General features: G+C 50.9%; 1 protein-coding gene across 4 annotated transcripts in view; it reads right to left on the reverse strand.

The window, feature by feature from the left end:
* Positions 1–19,104, reverse strand: part of SAMD4B (sterile alpha motif domain containing 4B) — a 41,368-nt gene that overhangs the window by 3,364 nt on the left and 18,900 nt on the right. For all 4 annotated transcript variants that reach the window (XM_037991653.2, XM_007996769.3, XM_073016505.1 and 1 more), the window contains 9 exons: positions 10,703–11,173; positions 6,747–6,986; positions 6,091–6,200; positions 5,846–5,932; positions 4,830–5,169; positions 4,069–4,154; positions 2,542–2,660; positions 1,842–2,040; positions 1,515–1,638 (listed from right to left, as the gene is read on the reverse strand). In XM_037991653.2, the coding sequence (XP_037847581.1) occupies positions 1,515–1,638; positions 1,842–2,040; positions 2,542–2,660; positions 4,069–4,154; positions 4,830–5,169; positions 5,846–5,932; positions 6,091–6,200; positions 6,747–6,986; positions 10,703–11,173 (1,776 nt within the window). The remainder of the gene's footprint in view (positions 1–1,514; positions 1,639–1,841; positions 2,041–2,541; positions 2,661–4,068; positions 4,155–4,829; positions 5,170–5,845; positions 5,933–6,090; positions 6,201–6,746; positions 6,987–10,702; positions 11,174–19,104) is intronic.

Raw genomic sequence — 19,104 nt, forward strand, 5'->3', positions numbered from 1 at the left:
AAAAAAAAAAAAATACAAAAAACTAGCTGGGCGTGGTGGTGGGCGCCTGTAGTCCCAGCTACTTGGGAGGCTGAGGCAGGAGAATGGCGTAAACCCGGGAGGCGGAGCTTGCAGTGAGCTGAGATCTGGCCACTGCACTCCAGCCTGGGCGACAGAGCGAGACTCTGTCTCAAAAAAAAAATTTTTTTTTAAACTTGGGCAAAACCTTTCTGTCTCAGATTGCTGACTGATGAATAACATCAGAGTCCTTACACATACAGTTGGGAGGAGTCAATCAGTGCAGGAGAGCTGTCTGATAAAGCCTGGGACATAGCTTACTGGTAAAGAGAATGGTTTTTGTTGTTTATTCCTGCGGTTCATCCACCTGCTTGTTTAACATCATTTACAGATGCCTACTGTGTGTCAAGCCCTCTGCTAGGATGAACATGATGAATGGGTTCCCATGGCCTCAACAGATGGCTGGCCATACAACCTCATCAAGTAAGACTCCTGGCTGACTTGGCAGTTTATGACATGAATTCTGCAAATCCATGTTCTCTCTAGTCAGCCCATTCCAGACCAGCCTTATCTGTCTCTGCAGTCCCAGTGCCCAGCACCATGTGAAGGAGTCAACCCCGCACTTGTTGAGCAGGGCAGGGACCTGTGGCTAGCAAATCTCTAATCTTCCTTTCGCCAACCTGGCCCAACGTCTTTTTGAGATAGGGTCTCACCGTTACCCTGGCTGCAGTGCAGTGGCACGATCTCTGCTCACTACAGCCTTGACCTCCTGGGCTCAAATGATCCTCCTGCCTCAGCCTCCCGGGTAGCTGGGACTACAGGTGTGCACCACTATGCCCAGATAATTTCTGTATTTTTTTTTGTAGAAATGGGGTTTCGCCATGTTGTTCAGGCTGGTCTGAAACCGATCTCCTTGCCTCAGCTTCCCAAAAGTGCTGAAATTACAGGTGTGAGTTACTGTGCCTGCACTTGGCCCAACTTCTGCTCTCCCATCTCCAGGATGGTCTGTAAGCAGAGGTCAAACAGCCCTCTCACTTCAAACACCTGTTCTAAGAGGTGAAGTCCACTGGTTCCTGTGTGGTCACCTGGCATGTGAAAGAATGCCGGTAGGCTGATGGGCAGGACTCCCCTCCACAGAAATCTCATACTTTAACTGTCCCATCCCCTCAACCCCTTCTAAATTGAGTATTCAATGATCTTGTAAAGAAAGAGATGATGACAGAGACCAACACAGACACTAAGATTATGACATGGTGGGGGGAAACATGAGATGGGGTGGGAGTAAGGGGTGAGAGATGATGATTCAGAGGGGTAGGGGCAAAACCTGAGAGATAAAATTGAAGCAGAGGAGGAAAACAATCCCCCACAATTGGGTGAGATGGGTGTAGAGTGTTGCAAGGTATGGGGAGAGGTGCCCAAGCAGTCTGGAAGGAACAGTGGACAGGAGACCCAGGAGAGAAGAGAGAGGTCAGCTCAGGGTGTTGGCCAGGCAGAGTCCCAAGGGTGGGGCACCTCACCTGGAGGGAACATGAGAATGGCCTGGGGTGACGAGTGGACCGGGAGCGAGTGGGTGCGCTGCACAGAGCTGCGGCTCTGACTGGGCATGCTGTTGCTGCCTCCAGGGTTGGCAAACCACAGGTTCTACACAGTTCCCAGGAAGAGAGAAAGTAGTGAGTGGGGAAGAGGCCCAGACCCAAGAGTGGTGGAGGTGGTACAGGCCTTCTCCCACTCCCATCCCTGCCACCTCTAAGCTGGGTCCAGACACAGAGTATACAGACATACACATCCCAGGTACTGCCACCCCAACCCCAGGAGGCCATGGCCCCTGCTTCCAGTCAGCTTACCTGTCGGCCCTGGCCTCCAAGGCTGGGGCTGGTGAGGGCGTGTCGAGGGGAGACACCTCCAATGCCCGAGGGGCTCAGGAGGCCCATCCGGCCGGGTGGGAGGGCCCGGGGAGGCATTGGGAACTGCCGCTGGGTACGCCGGGCCACTCCCATCCCCACAGAACCAGCTATGGGGAGCGAGTTGGAGCCGAACGCCCAGCTGTGAGAGAGCAGAAGGCAGGGTGTTAATTTATGTAGATGGGGCCCATCTGTCTACCTCTTCCTCACCTTCCCCAACAACCCCAAGTGGTAGGAGAGAACATAAACCTCCATCAGACATTCTGTCCCCATCTGTCCCCATCTGTCCCCGGAAGGAGATGGGAAGTATACAAGGGTTTCCTCACTGTCCACTCAAAACAGTTCTCCAAACTTCAATTCTCAAGGGAGACATTTCTGTTATCTGTCTGGTCTAAGAAGGGACTTCCAGGCCCTCTGTATACAGGTGAGGAGCAAGGTACATATGAGGGGCCTGCTCATGGGGCATGTGTTGTTTTCCAGCTCGGCATCCTATTCTAGTGGGAAATTTTCTTCTGGGAAAGTCACCCAGTGACTGAATAAAACTGGATTCCCAGCCCAGAATACAATCACCCCTCTAAGCACGATCTGCTAACCAGCAAAGGCCTGTGGAGGCCAGGACCCTGTACCCTGGCCACCTGCCTACCCTTTCTGCTGCCGGTAGTTCTGCATCTCTAGTGCGGCTTTGCGTGGGAATGTCCGGAGGAGCTTCAGCACTTGCTGTTTCCAGGATAGCAGCCGTTTCTTCTGCGTCTCCGTGAAAGCCTAGAATTGGCAGGGCACGGGTGAAGCAGAGAGGGTGATGTTTCTTTCAGACCTCCCTTCCGGTCTTCATTTGTTCAAATTTGTATTGCCTGGCCGGTCATGGTGGCTCATGCAGTAATCCCAGCACTTTGGGAGGCCAAGGCGGGTGGATCACTTGAGGTCAGGAGTTCAAGACCAGCCTGGACAACATGGTGAAACCCCACCTCTACTAAAAGTACAAAAATTAGCCAGGCATGGTAGTGCATGCCCGTAATCCCAGCTACTTGGGAGGCTGAGGCAGGAGAATCACTTGAACGTGGGAGGCGGAGGTTGCAGTGAGCCGAGATCGTGCCACTGCACTCCAGCCTGGGCAACAGAGTGAGACTTTGTTTCAAAAAAAAAAAAAAAAAGATTTATTGCTCATCTACTCTGTGCCTGTGCCAAGCAATTCTGGGATGCAGAGGTGACCATGCCCAGAGAGCTTACAGTCTGGTTGTGAGGGAAAGATACATACATAATGATAACTGTGACAAATTATCCCTCCCTGAGGGAGAAGAACAGGAAGCAAAAAAAACCTAAATAAAAATGAGGGGTTGGTAAAGGTGTCCCTGAGGTATAAACGTTTTGAACTGATAGCTAGAGGAGGAAGGGATACTGTTCCTGATAAAGAGTATGTACCGGCTGGGCATGGTTGCTCATGCCTATAATCCCAGTACTTTGGGAGGCCAGGGCAGGGGGATCACTTGAGGCCAGGAGTTCGAGACCAGCCTAGGCAATAAAGCAATACTCCATCTCTAAAAAAGAAAATTGTCACACCTGTAATCTCAGCACTTTGGGAGGTTGAGGTGGGAGGATCACTTGAGGTCAGTTCAAAACCAGCCAGGCCAACAGTGTGAGACCTCGTCTCCATTAACAACAACAACAACAAAAAAAAAAAAAAAAAAGAGGAAGAGTGTGTACAAGGGTTCTGAAAAGAAGCCTCTAAAGCCAACACTGGAAAGATACAAGACTGGAAGGGCTGGCATGTATGTGCCAGGTCAGGCAAGGCCCTGTGGGCCACATACAACACAACGGTCTTGAGAATGATGGGGCAGCCTTTCCTTTTTTCTTTTTTTTTTGAGACGGAGTCTCACTCTGTCGCCCAGGCTGGAGTGCAGTGGCACCATCTCGGTAAGCTCTGCCTCCCGGGTTCACGCCATTCTCCTGCCTCAGCCTCCCAAGTAGCTGGGACTACAGGCACCCGCCACCACGCCCGGCTAATTTTTCGTATTTTTAGTAAAGACCAGGTTTCACCGTGTTGGCCAGGAAGGTCTCGATCTCCTGACCTCATGATCCGCCCGCCTCAGCCTCCCAAAGTGCTGGGATTACAGGCGTGAGCCACCACACCCGGCCACCTTTCCCTTTTTGAGCATGCTACGGAAGGCCTTACCTCATGAGTCAGGCACTTTTCGATGAGCTGGAGGTAACTGGTGATGTTCTCCTCGTCTGGTCGGGACACCAGCAGCTGGGTGCACACTGGGGGACATGAGAAAGGGCAGGTTAGCCCCTAGTATGCCCTCTGCCATGTTCCAGCCTCCAGCTGGCTCGTGCACAAGAAGGAACAGGAGACTCAGGCTGGATGAGTACCAACTATTAAGTGCTAGCCATGGTATTTAGGTTATCATGAGGATATACAACATAGTGCCTTACACAATCTTGTCACTACAGACATTTTTAGCCTGAGAAACCTAAAGCTCAGAGTTGAGTCACTTGCCCTAGGTCCAGATTCAGATCCAGATCATTCTGGATCCAAGTGTAAAGTCTGCTACGTCATGCTGCTTTAGGAAAGGCTGAAGCTGTGATAAATTTCACCATCCCCATCCCCTGGACTTCGGTCCCCTCTGAGAGAAATCAATGGACTCCCCTCAACTGTTCACCCTTTACTACATGGAATTTCTTTTGACACACTGCCCCATTTCTGCTCGGCCTGGAGACGCTTTGAGGGGAAGGGCTGTTATCCACCATTAGCCTGGACATGCCCAAGGGCAAGGGGCCTTGTCACCCTGTCTCGGCTACTCTCTGTAGTGTTCCAGTCTCCAGCAGGCTTTATAAAGCCCTGCTCCCAACATCTAACTTGGATTTGATCCCTGGTGCTTGAGTTCACTTGGCTTTCTGCCTCAGGATTTCCTGCTAGGCTGTGGCAGGTCTCACCTTTGCCCATCACCCGTGTAAACTGGCTGGGGATGTCTCCGTCAGCGACGGGAGCCGGGGCAGGCTCACTGCCATCGGTGGGAGCGGGAGCTGGTGGAGGTGGGTAGTTCTCCGCAGCTGGAGGGTCCTTGGCCTCGGTGCCCTTGTCAGTGCCGGGGTGGGCTAGGGGAGGCTCAGCACCTGGCAGTGATGGCTCCCCCGGGGCCCCATCCTTGGCAGTAGGGGTGGTGGCGGCGGCAGCCACGGTGGCCTGGAGGACACTGTAGGCCTTGATGGGAGTGATGATGATCTGCTGCAGCTCCTGCAGAGCGTTTCTCAGGTTCCCGCCTTCCAGTACATCCTGCATGGGAGGACACAGGCTGGGGTCACATGCAGACCCTACAGTGAGGGACAGAGAGTATCTACACAGAAAGTCAGACACGGCTTGCAGAAGACTGGGTAGGACCCTGGGTTCCAGCACATAGAGAAGGCATGTAAGGGTACTGCAAGCCCACAAACATTTCCTCTTTCCCATGAAGGTGAAGTCCTACAAAACTCACGAAAAGCCAGTCTAATGTTGGAGTCTTCGGGACCCACCAAGGATAGAATCAGAGATTCAGATCTAGATACTGAGCAGGGAAAAATACAAACAGAAGGCAGTGGCAAGGAAAGGGAATGCAGATGTGGAAGGAAAATGAGTTTAGAAACAATCAACTGGAAAGAGAGATTGTACAGACAGAGACACTCTGCTCTACCAGAAAGACCAGCAAGAAATGGAAAAGCAAAAGTGGAGAGAAGGTGTAGAGTCAAAAGACAGATTCTAGAACCACCAAGACAGACAGGGAGGGGAGCCTCTTAGCTACCACCAAGTGAGCCTTTTGATGCCAGCTTGCATGTGGTCCCTGGAGTCTGGGTCCCTAGGGCTGGGGCTATTAGAGGCCAGACCCGAGGAGTCGGGAGGCCAATTCAGGGCCTGTGGTCTACTGGTACCGCCAAGTGGCTGGCTGGCCTTGAAGATGCAGATACCAAGTTCTCACCTTCTCTAGGGACTTGAGGACGCTCTGTCTCTCACGCAGCTTCTGGATACTCAGGGCTATCTTGTGGCGGGCACCTTTGGTGACATTCTGTGACAAGGGCAGAAGGGGACAGGAAGCTAGAGATGGGAGGCTGAGATATTTGCAGGTACCCAAATAGAGATCAAGGAGACAGAGGAGGCTTGGGCTGCAAGGAATGCAAAATAGCGCTGCCCCCAACACCTCCCTGATGGTCCCCTTGGCTTCACCTGAGACTCCAGGTGCTGCTCAGTCAGTGTCATCATCTCCTCGTAGCTCATCTGTGAGAAGAGGGCTGCATACTTGTGCAAGCGGAGGCTCTTGAGCCATGAGGGCACATCTTTGGAAAAGGAGGGAGAGTGAAAGGTCAGGAGTTTGGCCCTTATGACCAGGGTAAAGGAAAAGTTGTGGGACTAAACCCACAGGAAGCCTCAAAAGATGCAAAAAATTGGGAGGGGATTGTGGGGAGCTAAGATTCCATCAGCTCCTTCTTCATCTGCCTAGCCAGACCCTCTCAGGCAGCCTTCCCTAGGAAGGACATGTGACCCTTCTGAGCTGCTCGGCTGGATGTATACCAGGATGACCTCACTTATTGCTCCAAAACTCTTCCTGGAACCTCTGTTCCATCAGTTAGCTGTGTCCTGGCTTCCTTGTCAGACTGGGGTGTGCAAAGACGGGGCTCCTCCCCAGTCAGAGCAGAACTCGTTAGGGTAGATGTGGGGTCTCTCTGCTTAGTCTTGAGCCCTAAAAGCAGGGACTATCTACTCCCTTCAGACATGTCCCCTCCTCAGAGGGGTAGGCAGGCGTCAGCTACAGCTCCTTTCTGTCCTCTAAGCTCTGCAGAAGCCCCTGGAAAAGGGTCTTGGTGCTGCTGTCCCCGGTGTACCTTTCATGCCACTGCCATCCTCCTGGAAAGTGTTCCGGCTGGAGCCCTGCTCCTCTGTCTGCTCACTGCCAGAGGAGGCCACGCTGCTCTGGGGCGAGAGGGGTGCGTGATCGGGCGTGGTAAAAGCAGCCCGGGCCCCAAGCTCCTCTGGACTCGGCCACTCACCAGGGACCTGGGGGCTTGTAGGGATGAGTGACATGGAGCGCTTCAGCGGGCTAGGGTGGATTTGGCAGGGGAGACCTGGCCAGAGTGGGAGAAAAGCAAAAAATTAGGCTGGGGACCCAACCACAGGAGACCATCCCCCTGCCGTCAGTGCCAGGATGGCAGTTTGGCCCCGTAATCTGCCAAAAGGAAGGGACCTGGGGTCCAAGAGGAGCTACCTACCAGATATACCTCATTCTCTTACCTCCAACACCCAACCCATCAGCAAGCTGTCAGCCACTTTCCTGAAATTATCCAGTTCCACTGGCTCAAGCCACCAGTGCCCCTGGCAGGAATTACTGCCATAGCCTCCTTACTGGTTTTCTGCCTTCATTCTTGCCTCCTATAGTCCATGCCCCTCACAGCAGCCATAAAGATCCTTCTAAAAATGCAAATGTGACCGAGCTTGACTCCTGCTCAATTCCCTGTGACTTCCTTTCACGGGGGAACAAAATACAAATGCTTTCACATGCCTAAAAGGCCATGCAGGACCTGGTCCCTGCTCCTCTCTAACTCTCCCCTCCCGCAACCCACCACCTGGTTCATGCCTCTCTAGCCTTCAACTCCTCCCAAACTCCCCTCTGTTCCTGAAACACTCAAGGCTGTTCCAGCCTCAGGACTTCTAGACTCGCTCTTTCTTCTTACTTTCTTGATCTTAGCGGGTGGCTCCCTCAAGTCTCACCTCCTCTGAAGCCTACCCTAAACCCTTAATCTGAAGTCACTGCCCACCTCTGCTGCCCCAGTTCCAGTCACTCTATCACATTACTGTCTTGTCTTTCTCACAGCACCTATCACAACCTGAAATTATCAAGTTATTTGTTTACTTTCTACAAAATTTATTTATTTACTTTTTTGAGATGGAGTCTTGCTCTTGTCACTAGGCTAGAGCGCAGTGGTGCGATCTTGGCTCACTGCAACCTCCGCCTCCCGGGTTCAAGCAATTCCCCTGCCTTAGCCTCCCGAGTAGCTGGGACTACAGATGCCTGCCACCACGCTCAGCTAATTTTTTTGTATTTTAGTAGAGGCAGGGTTTCACCATGTCGGCCAGGACGGTCTCCATCTCCTGACCTCGTGATCCGCCCACGTCGGCCTCCCAAAGTGCTAGGATTACAGGCGTGAGCCGGTTTGTTTACTTATTAACTGTACCCCCTGCTAGAATAGAAGACCTGTGACAGCAGGAACCTGTCCCATCTTAAACATCATTATATCTTGTAATGAAGGAAGTACGTAAGCTGCTTCCTCAACAACCCCGTTATGGGGCCTCACTACCTCCCATTTTTTCTGCAGTGAGCCCAAACTGGCCCCTCATGTGGCCTGGAGACTCAGAGTGATCCCAGGTCCTCTTCTGCAGGATGCTCCACACCCTCTGTGCATCCCAAGTCTGAGGTTGGCAAAGGAATCCAACTTGATCTTTTTTTTTGAGATGGAGTTTTGCTCTGTCACCCAGGCTGGAGTACAGCAGTGTGATCTTGGCCCACTGCAACCTCTGCCTCCCAGGTTCAAGCAATTCTCCCTGCCTCAGCCTCCCGAGTAGCTGGGACTACAGGTGCCCACCACCACGCTTGGCTAATATATATATGTGTGTGTTTTTATATATGTGCGTGTGTGTATATGTACGTGTGTGTGTGTGTGTGTGTATATATATATATTTTTAATTTTTTTGAGATAGAGTCTCGCTCTGTCGCCAGGCTGGAGTGCAGTGGCGTGATCTTGACTCACTGCAACCTCTGCCTCCTGGATTCAAGCGATTCTCCTGCCTCAGCCTCCCAAGTAGCTGGGATTACAGACACCCACCACCACGCCTGGCTAATTTTGTATTTTTTTTAGTAGAGACGGGGGTTTCTCCATGTTGCTTAGGCTGGTCTTGAACTCCCGACCTCAGGTGATCTGCCCGCCTCGGCCTCCCAAAGTGCTGAGATTACATGTGTGAGCCACCACTCCTGGCCTCCAACGTGATTTTTAACCACTCCCAAGACAGGGCAGGTTCCCATGAGCTCCCAGACCTTTATCTGTGCTTTTCCCTCTGCCTCGCCCACCTCTCCAACTCTTCTCCATCAGCCACTTCTCCCTTCATGCCTTGGTCACGTACCCCTCTGCTGCTGCCTCAGGCCTGGCGCTTGCTGCCCTTCTCACTAGCCTCCCTCTTGCACTGGACTGTGGGTCCATGGAGAATGGCAGCCCAGCCCAATTACTTCTGCAATCCCATGATCAGGCACAGAACATGACACACAGAAGTCCTAACAACGAAGTTTGATGATTTGATAAAGGACAAAAGGGTGCTAAGAGGGCCTGTGAGCTCCACCTATGACATCCAGAAGTACCCCAAGTCAGCCTAGCCAAAAGAAATGAAACAAAGCCAACGAGCCTCACCCTGGGTAGGTGAGGACACCAAGGCCCAGGGAGCTGAAGCCCTTTGCCCCAGTTCTCACGGGAGTTGACAGGCTGAGACAGAGCCCAAGCCTTGTTTCTGATGGAAAGGTTGGGGTTCCTGCCAGTGCTACAGTGACACCCAGCACAGGAAGGAGGTCTAGCCTGCTGCAGGCCCCAGAGCATCTTCCCTCAGCTGTGACAACACTGATGCTCCTGGCTAGGAAGTCACCTGAGGGACAGGGCAAGGCAGTGGCCCACCCCTAATAACAGTTTCTGCCCTACCCCAGAGTATCGGGGCCCTCTTTCCAGGAGTTCTTCAGCCTCTAGACTCCCTCAGCCCTGGCTTCTGTCCCCACTCAGCACTCCCGGGGAACATGGCACACTCTGGGCCCTGGGAGACTGGGAATCCTCAAGACAGGCCTTTTTGCCTGTTTTGGTGTCTCTGGCCTCCTTCTTTCTCCCTTCTCAGCCAAGAAGTGGGCAGGCGAGGCTGAGAGGCAGGAAATTACCCTGACTGGAATGATTGTGCAGTTCCTGAGGAGCCCTGCTTGGCTCTGCACTGGGGTGGAGGCTGGCCACAGCATGAGAATGACAAAAACAAGAATGCCAGCCGGAGTTCCAGGGCCTTGCACTCTCCAAGAAATCCCGATCTGTTTTTGGCAGCACCCCAAACCCAAGCTGCCTGCCCTCAAAGGCCAATCCTTGCTCCCCACTCAAAAATATTTTAATGATTTCCTGTTTCCTGCAACTGCCTGGAATCCAAAAGCTTCTCCTGTCCTTCAATGCCCCCCAGAATGTGGCCTTCACACACTGAGGTCTGAGGGTAAAGACAGGCCTGAGTTCAAATCCTGATGCTGACTCTGTCGCCTCTGTGTGATCTTGGGCAAGTCACTTCATTTGCCTCTCTGCCTCCGTTTCTGCATGAAGTCCTTAGCAGAGGGATAGGCACACAGTAAGCACAAGTCTCTGCTACTCTTATTACTCATTCAAATCCGCCCCAGTCAGATCCGTCTGTATACTGTCCTCTCTAATTTTCCACCCCTGTGCTTATTTCATGCTGTGCCTTCTACTTGGAATGCCCAATTCCTTTTCCTCTTTTGGTCCAAACCTCTATCAACACTGTTCAATCTTGGTCCTTTAAAGGCTGCTGAGGTCCCCACGATGGGGAGCACAGAAGGTATGAGGAGAAAGAAATTTATAGGCACCCTGCATGGGTGACCCCTCCCCTTCGTGAGGGCTGAGCATCTCCAGGAGGGGTACTTTTTGGTGGAGGTAGTGTAGCATAGTAGTTCAGAGTATGAGCTCTACAGCCAGACTGCCTCGCTCTGAATCTTGACTTTATATGTATAATGTTCTTAAAATAGCTCCTAGTAAAGACTACTTACCTGTGTTTGCATTGCTCCCAATACTGTTGATGGCTGGCGGCACTGAGCTGGACGGGTGGAAGGGCACGTGTCCATTTTCCCGGGGTGGCTTGTCCTGCCAGCCTGGCCCTGCCTCCCCAGGGCCCAGCTCTGCAGGGCTTCCCCACTCATCTGAGCCTTGGCGTGAATGGTAGGAGGGCTCTGGCCGGGAGCGGAAGCCACTAGCCAACCGCTCTTCCAGGTGGCTCAGCCAGAGGGCCAGTGCGTTGCGGTCCTCCAGTGTGGTGGCTGGGTGGATGAGGGCATAGGAAAGCAGCTGGCGGCTCTCCTCGATGAAGGCATTGCTCTCGATTGAGTAGGCCAGCACTTTTTGCAGTAGCCTCATGTACTCCGATTTGGCCTCTGTGTTGCCTGGCTGAAGCAGGGGAAGGTGGGACAGCAGGAGGGACACCACCTTCTCTTTGGACTCCTGCTGCCACTGGCTGACGATGGCTACAGAAGGGATAAGAAGAAATGTCAGGAGAGCCAGGGTGGGGTACTCCTGTTCACCTGAGAGCACTGCCTATGGCCTACTCCCTCAGCTCCAATCTCCTTTTCATAACGATCTTCTTTTCATAACTCCCAACCTTATCCCTCATATAGGTGAGATCAAACACACTGACCCTGCCTCTGGTGTAATTTTTGTCTTATTGTTTTTTCTAAGAGATGGGGTCTCGCTATGTTGCCCAGGCTGCAGTGCAGTGGCTATTCACAAGTGCAGTCCCACTATTGATCAGCACGGGACTTTTGACCTGCTCCATTTCTGAACTGGGCCAGTTCACCCCTCCTTAGGCAACCTGCTGGTCCCCTGCTCCTAGGAGGTCACCATATTGGGGCCACACTTAGTGCAGACACCCAATCAGCATAGCACACTATAGCCCAGAACTCCTGGACTCAGGCAATCCTCTTGCCTCAGCCTCCCAAGTAGCTGGTACTACAGTCACGCGCCCACCATACCTGGTGTACAGTAATTTTTCTTCGTTCTATCACTTCTGTTCTCAAAAACCTACAGTGCCTCCCAATCAGCCAAACTTGCTACTCTGGAATCTGAACTCCTCCTGCCCTCAGGCCTACTCTCATGCTTTATCTCCATGACCCCTTCTCCATTCTTCATGGTCTCTATGCCATTTTCCCTGTCAAAAAGCAGTCTCCTCCTTTCTGAATGGAGAAGGCAGCGCTATATGGTAGTTAAAAGCTTGGGCTCTGGAATCAGATGGTCTAGACACCTCAGCTTACTAGTTGGATCTTGGTAGGTTACCTTGAACCTCACTGAGCACCAAATTATCTGTGAAATTTTGGAGATAATTACAGTACCCAATTCACAGTGTTGCTTTGAGATTCAATGAGCTAGCAAAGAACGGAAAGTGGTTTGGCAACATAATAAATGCTTGCTATTGTTTTTTAACTGGTCTCTCTGCTTCTAGATTTTCTCCTTCCAGTCGATCCCATACATCCAGATGCATTTATCTTCCTAAATCACAACAGGATGTCATCTTCCTGACCAGGAGTTTATAATGGCAACCAGCAAGCACCAACAGACTCAAGTCCAAGAACTCCTAGCCTAACATCACCTTCATTTCCAGGGCACCATCCATCTCCCATTCCTCCAGATAAAGACTCAGCTCAGGATATCTCCCCATCTTCCTGGGGTTCTCTCCACAGTATGTATTTATCCAAGTTCCACACCTTGGCTGAGATTCAAGGATTTGGCCCACAACAACCTCCTTCCTCCTATACAAATTCTCTTTTGTAGATGGCCTAACTTACTGCCTTCCTCCAGGAAGCATCCCCTGGCTGTTCCATGCCATGGTCATCTTGACCTCTCCTTTCTATCCCACTGTGTGAGGACCTGTGGAGATAAGCCAGGTTTCCCTTTTCAACCCACAAGGGAGGTCCCTAAGCATATGGCCCCAGGCTGGCCACATCAAGGAAGGCTTGGGTAGGAATTGTTATAAGTCTGATTCTCCCCCTCAAAGACCTTATTAGCACTGGGCGCGGTGGCTCCTTTGGGAGGCTGAGGTGGGTGGATCACCAGAGGTCAGGAGTTGGAGACCAGCCTGGCCGACATGGTGAAAGCCTGTCTCTACTAAAAATACAAAAATTAGCCAGGCATGGTGGTGGATGCCTGTAATCCCAGCTACTTGGGAGGCTGAGGCAGGAGAATTGCTTGAACTTGGGAGGTGGAGTCTGCAGTGAGCCGAGATTGCACCACTGCACTTTAGCCTGGGGGCAAAGTGAGACTCCATCTCAACAAAAAAAAAAAAAAAAAAAAAGAAAAAAAAAACCTCGTTAGCACTTCTGTGACTAGCTAAACAGGGTAGAAGATGGAGATAATGCTGACAGTACAAGGAGAAAGACAAAGAATACCAATACTTGGGAAAAGAGACAAAGATTTAGGTCTGAGGCCAACTATGCTGTCACCCTTGGGCAACTGAGCTCACACCTGCAGCCAAGGTGATGATTTACAAATATCTCACAAAGGAGTTCTGAGAGATGTGCTAATGGTGAAGTCTTGGAAATGGGCACAGGAGCTGGTTCTAATCAGACAGAGCTAGGACTCCAAAGGCATGGGTGATGAAAAGGAATAGGCAGAGATGTGGCATATGTCCCTTCACCACCACTTACTGGCCATGTGACTCTAGGCAAGTGTGATCACTTCACTGAGCTCTATTTTCTCTATCTGTAAAGTGGAGCCCAGAATCATTTCTACCTGGCATGGCTGCTATGAATTATGTCAGGCCACAGCATATAGTAAGTCCCCAGTAAACACTAGCTGCTTTTACTAGTATGGTGGTTATTATATCTCACTGTGTCTCCCTCGTTTCAAATACACACAGATATTCTAAAGGCACAAGCCAAATCTCCAGGCCCAGCAAACCAAGAGGCTGGAAATAAGAACCTATATGGAAAGTCTTGGAAACCTAGACATCTGAGGGTCTTTCGACCCAAGTTCCTTAGGCCTTGAAGATTCCAAGGACATCTAGCATGCTTCAGGATTGACTTAAAAAAAAAAAGTTCCATGGACTTCTGGTCTCCTCTGCACACCCTGAAGGATGGACACCTGGCCTTGCATACAAACTCAGAAATGCCCTTTCTGTAGCCCTATTTCTCTTAATGATCCCCTTAGAAATCTGTGGCCTAGAATTCACAGACACTCCTAATTCTGCTTAAGTTTGTAGCCTTAGGAAAATGAATCTCACACAACTCCTAACTCCTGGCTATAAAGACTGTGCATCTTCTTGGCCTGGGGCTTGCTGCTCTAAGCTTTCTGGAGACAAGACCTGTTTGTTAGTTTTTGTTTTTTGTTTTGCATAGGCTGGAGTGCAGTGATCTCAGCTCATTGCAACCTCCACCTCCAGGTTCAAGTGATTCTCCTGCCTTGGCCTCCCAAGTAGCTGGGATTACAGGCATGCACCACCATGCCTGGCTAATTTTTTTTTTTTTTTTTTTTTGATGGAGTCTCACTTTGTTGCCCAGGCTGGAGTGCAGTGGTATGATCTCAGCTCACTGCACCTCTGTCTCTGGGGTTCAAGCGATTCTCCTGCCTCAGTCTCCTGAGTAGCTGTGATTACAGGCATGCATCATGACAGCTGGCTAATTTTTATAATTTTAGTGGAGGGGGCGTTTAACCACGTTGGCCAGACTGGTCTGGAACTCCTGACCTCAGGTGATCCGCCCACCTTGGCCTCCCAAAGTGCTGGGATTACAGATGTGAGCCGCCGCGTCCTGCCTGTTACTTTTTTCACTATCTTGGCCAAGCTGGTCTTGAATTCCTGATTTCAAATGATTTGCCCACCTCAGCCTCCCAAAGTGCTAGGATTACAGGCATGAGCCACTGTGCCCAGCCAAGAGAATATCTGCTAAATCCATTCATTCAAAGTCATCAACTCATACTATGCCTAGAGTATTGGTTAAAATTAATAGTAGAACCAATACCACTATTGCTGTTGCTATTACTAACAATAGCAATAACATACGACACTTTCATTCAGAATGAAGGATACTGTTTATTGAGCACTGACTATGTGCCAGACACTATGGCTAAAAATATGATTGCTTTTCATCCCTGTTTTAATCTTGTTTTAGCGTGCTCATCTTGCAGATGAGAAAACAGATTTGGGAAGGTGAGGTCACACACCCCAAGTGACAGAGCCCATAAGCGACCCAGCTAAGATCTGAACCCAGGCTCTGTGTGCCTCTACATTTTTTTTTTTTTTTTTTCCTGAGAGGGAGGCTTGCTCTGTTGTTCAAGTTGGAGTGCAGTGGCATGATCTTGGTTCACTGCAACCTCCACCTCCTGGGTTCAAGTGATTCTCCTGCCTCAGCCCCCACCAGTAGCTGGGATTACAGGCACGCACCACCACTCCTGGCTAATTTTTGTATTTTGAGTAGAGACGGGGTTTTGCCATATTGGTCAGGCTGGTCTCAAACTCCTAACCTCAGGTGATCCACCTGCCTCAGCCTCCCAAAGTGCTGGGATTATAGGTGTGAGCCATGGTGCCCAGCAGGGAGGAACTTTTTTTTTTTTTTTTTTTGAGACAGAGTCTCGCTCTGTCGCCCAGGCTGGAGTGCAGTGGCGCAATCTCAGCTCAGTGCAAGCTCCGCCTCCTGGGTTCATGCCATTCTCCTGCCTCAGCCTCCCGAGTAGCTGGCACTATAGGCGCCCGCCACTATGCCTGGCTTTTTTTTTTTTTTTTGTATTTTTAGTAGAGATGGGGTTTCACCGTGTTAGCCAGGATGGTCTCGATCTCCTGACCTTGTAATCCACTCGACTCAGCCTCCCAAAGTGCTGGGATTACAGGCGTGAGCCACCGTGCCCGGCCAGAGAGGAACTTTTTACCCACAACCTTTTCTCTCTTCAGTCCCAAGTCTCTCTTCTTCCCTAGCTTTCCAGATCCCCTTCAGTATCTGCCACTCAAAGCTAGGAAACCTCATTCCCTTGTCTGTCTGCACTTGAACCGGCTGCCAAGATTATGCAACTGTCCTTCAGGCCATCTCCACATCTAAAGATCATTTTCCAAGGCAGAATAGGCCTTCCTGAAGTCACAGAACTTTTGTCATTCTTGCCCTGCCAACTCCACCTGGTACTGGATCAAACAGTAAGAACTCTGTGGTACCCCTGTTTGATAACTTAGTCCTACAGTTTTCAGTTCTTGATGAGAAAGAAGAAAGATAGTGATTCCCATTAGGGACAGAAAGTCAAGAATGAAAATAAATAAAAATAAAAATAAGTCAACGATACGCATCCCAGTCAAAAACACACACACATAGTTGTCTGGGCAATATGCTTCCTCCTCTGTAAAGTAAGGATTATAAAGCTGCTGAGAAGATGTAGGGAGATGATGCATGTAAAGCATCTGACAGAGCATACCCACAGTAAGTATTCAGTCAGTGGCTCAATGACGGGTGTTTTCCTCTCTTCTCCAGTAGAGTCGAGTCAGCCTGCCCCTCCAGCCCTACCCTGACATTCTCAATCGCTGTTGTTTAGCCCTCGCAGCGTAGCCAGAGGCATCTGGGACAGAGAGAAGCCTTGTCTAGTCCTTTCCCCACTCCAGAGTACTGCCAGGACTCCAGGGCTAAGGGACACAGCTTCTTCTCTGGTACTGCCAGGGGACATGACAGAACAGCCCCAAGGGTTGGGCTCAATGCAGGACCTTGTTCTGCTGCCGAGAAAGCGGAGAGTGGTTTTGGACAAATGGAGGCTGACTCTGGGGAAATGTGTGTTCAAGTGTCTGTGTGGTGGTGGTGGGGAGGGCGGGCCTCCCACGACTGAGAAGCATCAGTGAGTACTGGAACTGGTCCAAGGAATTTGTGCAGCCTCAGACCCCTTGGGGTGAGCCCAGCTGGGGCCACAAATAATGGGTGGGGATGGAACTTCTAGTTTCTTGCCCAGATCAGAAAAAGTCTGGCCCAGAGTGGAGGCACAGCAGAGGCCCAACGAATACCTGCTCAATCGAACCCAGATGGTCCCCTGGAAGGTAGTGGTGTACTCTGTCTCAGGTCCTAGCAAAGTATATCTAAGTAAGAGCACAAGTTCAACAGGCAAACTTGCTGGGTTCAAAATCTAGCTCTGCCTCTATGACCTAACTCAATATAATTGTGGGCCAGTCCTTTAACCTCTCTGATCCTTGGTCTCCTCTTCTGTGCAATGGGGACTGTAAAGCCTCTAACTCACAGGGTTGCTGTAAAGAGTCAATGAGACAATCATGCAAAGTGCCTGGCATGTAGTAAGTGCTCAAGTACATTTTAACTATTACCGTTGTTGCTCCTGGTTGAATCTAAAGCCCATGCTGTTTCAGGGCTGGTGGGAACAGTTCATGTACAAGAGCACATCTGGGCCTTCCCATTAAGATTCCCAACAGGGGTGGGGAATTTCACACAGTTATTTACCAAAAACAGACACATCTCTGGTTCCTTGGAGCTAGATGTACAACAAGCAATGATGAAATTCTAGAGGTGGGCGGATGGGGGAAGAGGCTGGGGAATGCTATGACACCAATGGCTGCTTCTCACCAAGCTGCAAACCTGGCCTCTGCAAACATGGAGAGGTCGAGGAAGACTGTGCGTATAAATGTCCTCCCTGGCTATAGTGGCAGCAGGGCAGAGCTGGCCAGGTGACTTGAGCTAATCAGGTCATGACCCTGGGTCCTGGCAAATTACAGGGACCAAATGAGACTGCCCTAAGAGCAAACCCATTTTTATGTACTGGCCTGGTACAACAATTGTAGTAGCCTCAGGCACCCGTCAGAGGGGCTAGGGTTTGGCTCTAAACATGACCTTCTCTGCCTCACCCCAGCTCACACGACACGACACGGGGGAGGACCAGGGGGCTCACATTTTTGTTTGATGAACTGTCAAGCAGAGCCTGAAAGTGGAGGGTGGAGGCCAGGGCTGAGCTCTGGTGACTCACTTGCCATTGCCCCCTCCTGACCTCAGTTTCCCCACCCAGACTGAATGAGCCAGAGAGGGAGGAGTTTAAACCTGCTAGATATGGGGACTGACTCAGAGAATAGGAAGAAGAAAATGTAGGAAATGTCTCCCAGGAAGTTACAGGACAATGGAGGGAAGTGGAATTCAGCTCCCCTGAACCCAGTCTCCTCCCTCCTGTCCATAGGAACAGCCTTCTGGTCCAAGTCAGCATCAGGGGAAAGGAGAGGGCCAGGGTTATTGTTCTAGCTCCAAAGAGGCAGGGAAGACAGCACTTGGAGAACTAACAGGGATTACAACAAGCGGCAACCCGGGACCTCTTCTTCCCTGTTCCAGGAACCCTTTGAATATTGCTTTTCTGTTTCTAGGTGTTGCCTCAGGTCCTACTTCCATGAAACTGATGCTGGCCGCCGGGACTGGAGGACTTCCCTATACCTTCCCAGCTGCCTGAGAGGAAGCAATGACCTAGGCCAGGCTTTCCATAGCTATAAGCCCCGACTCCCCACTTCTAGTAGGTCACACAACAGTATCCTCACCACCTTCCTGGGCCTACTCAGAATCAGCATCAGCATCAAGACAAGTGGTTCTCCACTGGGTGCACAGAAGAGTCAACCAGGGAGCTTTAAATCTCCAGGGATAGGACCTGGGCTTTACACTATTTTTAGAAAGGCCCTGGGGGATTCTAACACAACACTAGGGACATACTCACCTAGGTGAACTCTGTGCTACCTGACCTATCTGAGCAGGAAGCAGGCAACTGGGCAGTTCTGACCCACACCCAAGATTTTCCTGGAGAACTGGAGGAAGTAGTAAGGTTGGCTTTGTGGGACATGGAGATACAACCCAGAAAAAAGCAGAGGATCTGCCTCACTGGTCAGCTCTCTGGGTTTGAAGGGACCAAGCTAAAGAAGGGCTTGGAGGCTGGGCGCGGTGGCTCAAGCCTGTAATCCCGGCACTTTGGGAGGCCGACACGGGCGGATCACGAGGTCAGGAGATTGAGACCATCCTGGCTAACCCGGTGAAACCCCGTCTCTACTAAAAAAATACAAAAAACCAGCCAGGCAAGGTGGCAGGCACCTGTAGTCCCAGCTACTCGGGAGGCTGAGGCAGGAGAATGGCGTGAACCCGGGAGGCGGAGCTTACATTGAGCTGAGATCCGGCCACTGCACTCCAGCGACAGAGTGAGACTCCATCTCAAAAAAAAAAAAAAAAAAAGAAGGGCTTGGAGACAGGCACCTCTTTTTCTTTTCTTTTCTTTTCTTTTTTTTTTTTGTTTGAGACGGAGTCTGGCTCTGTCACCCAGGCTAGAGTGCAGTGGCACGATCTCGGCTCACTGCAAGCTCCACCTCCCAGGTTCACACCATTCTCCTGCCTCAGCCTCCCGAGTAGCTGGAACTACAGGTGCCCGCCACCACGCCCGGCTAATTTTTTTGTATTTTTAGTAGAGATGGGGTTTC

This window comes from Chlorocebus sabaeus, chromosome 6 (genome assembly GCF_047675955.1).
Source record: "Chlorocebus sabaeus isolate Y175 chromosome 6, mChlSab1.0.hap1, whole genome shotgun sequence".
NCBI lineage: Eukaryota > Metazoa > Chordata > Mammalia > Primates > Cercopithecidae > Chlorocebus > Chlorocebus sabaeus.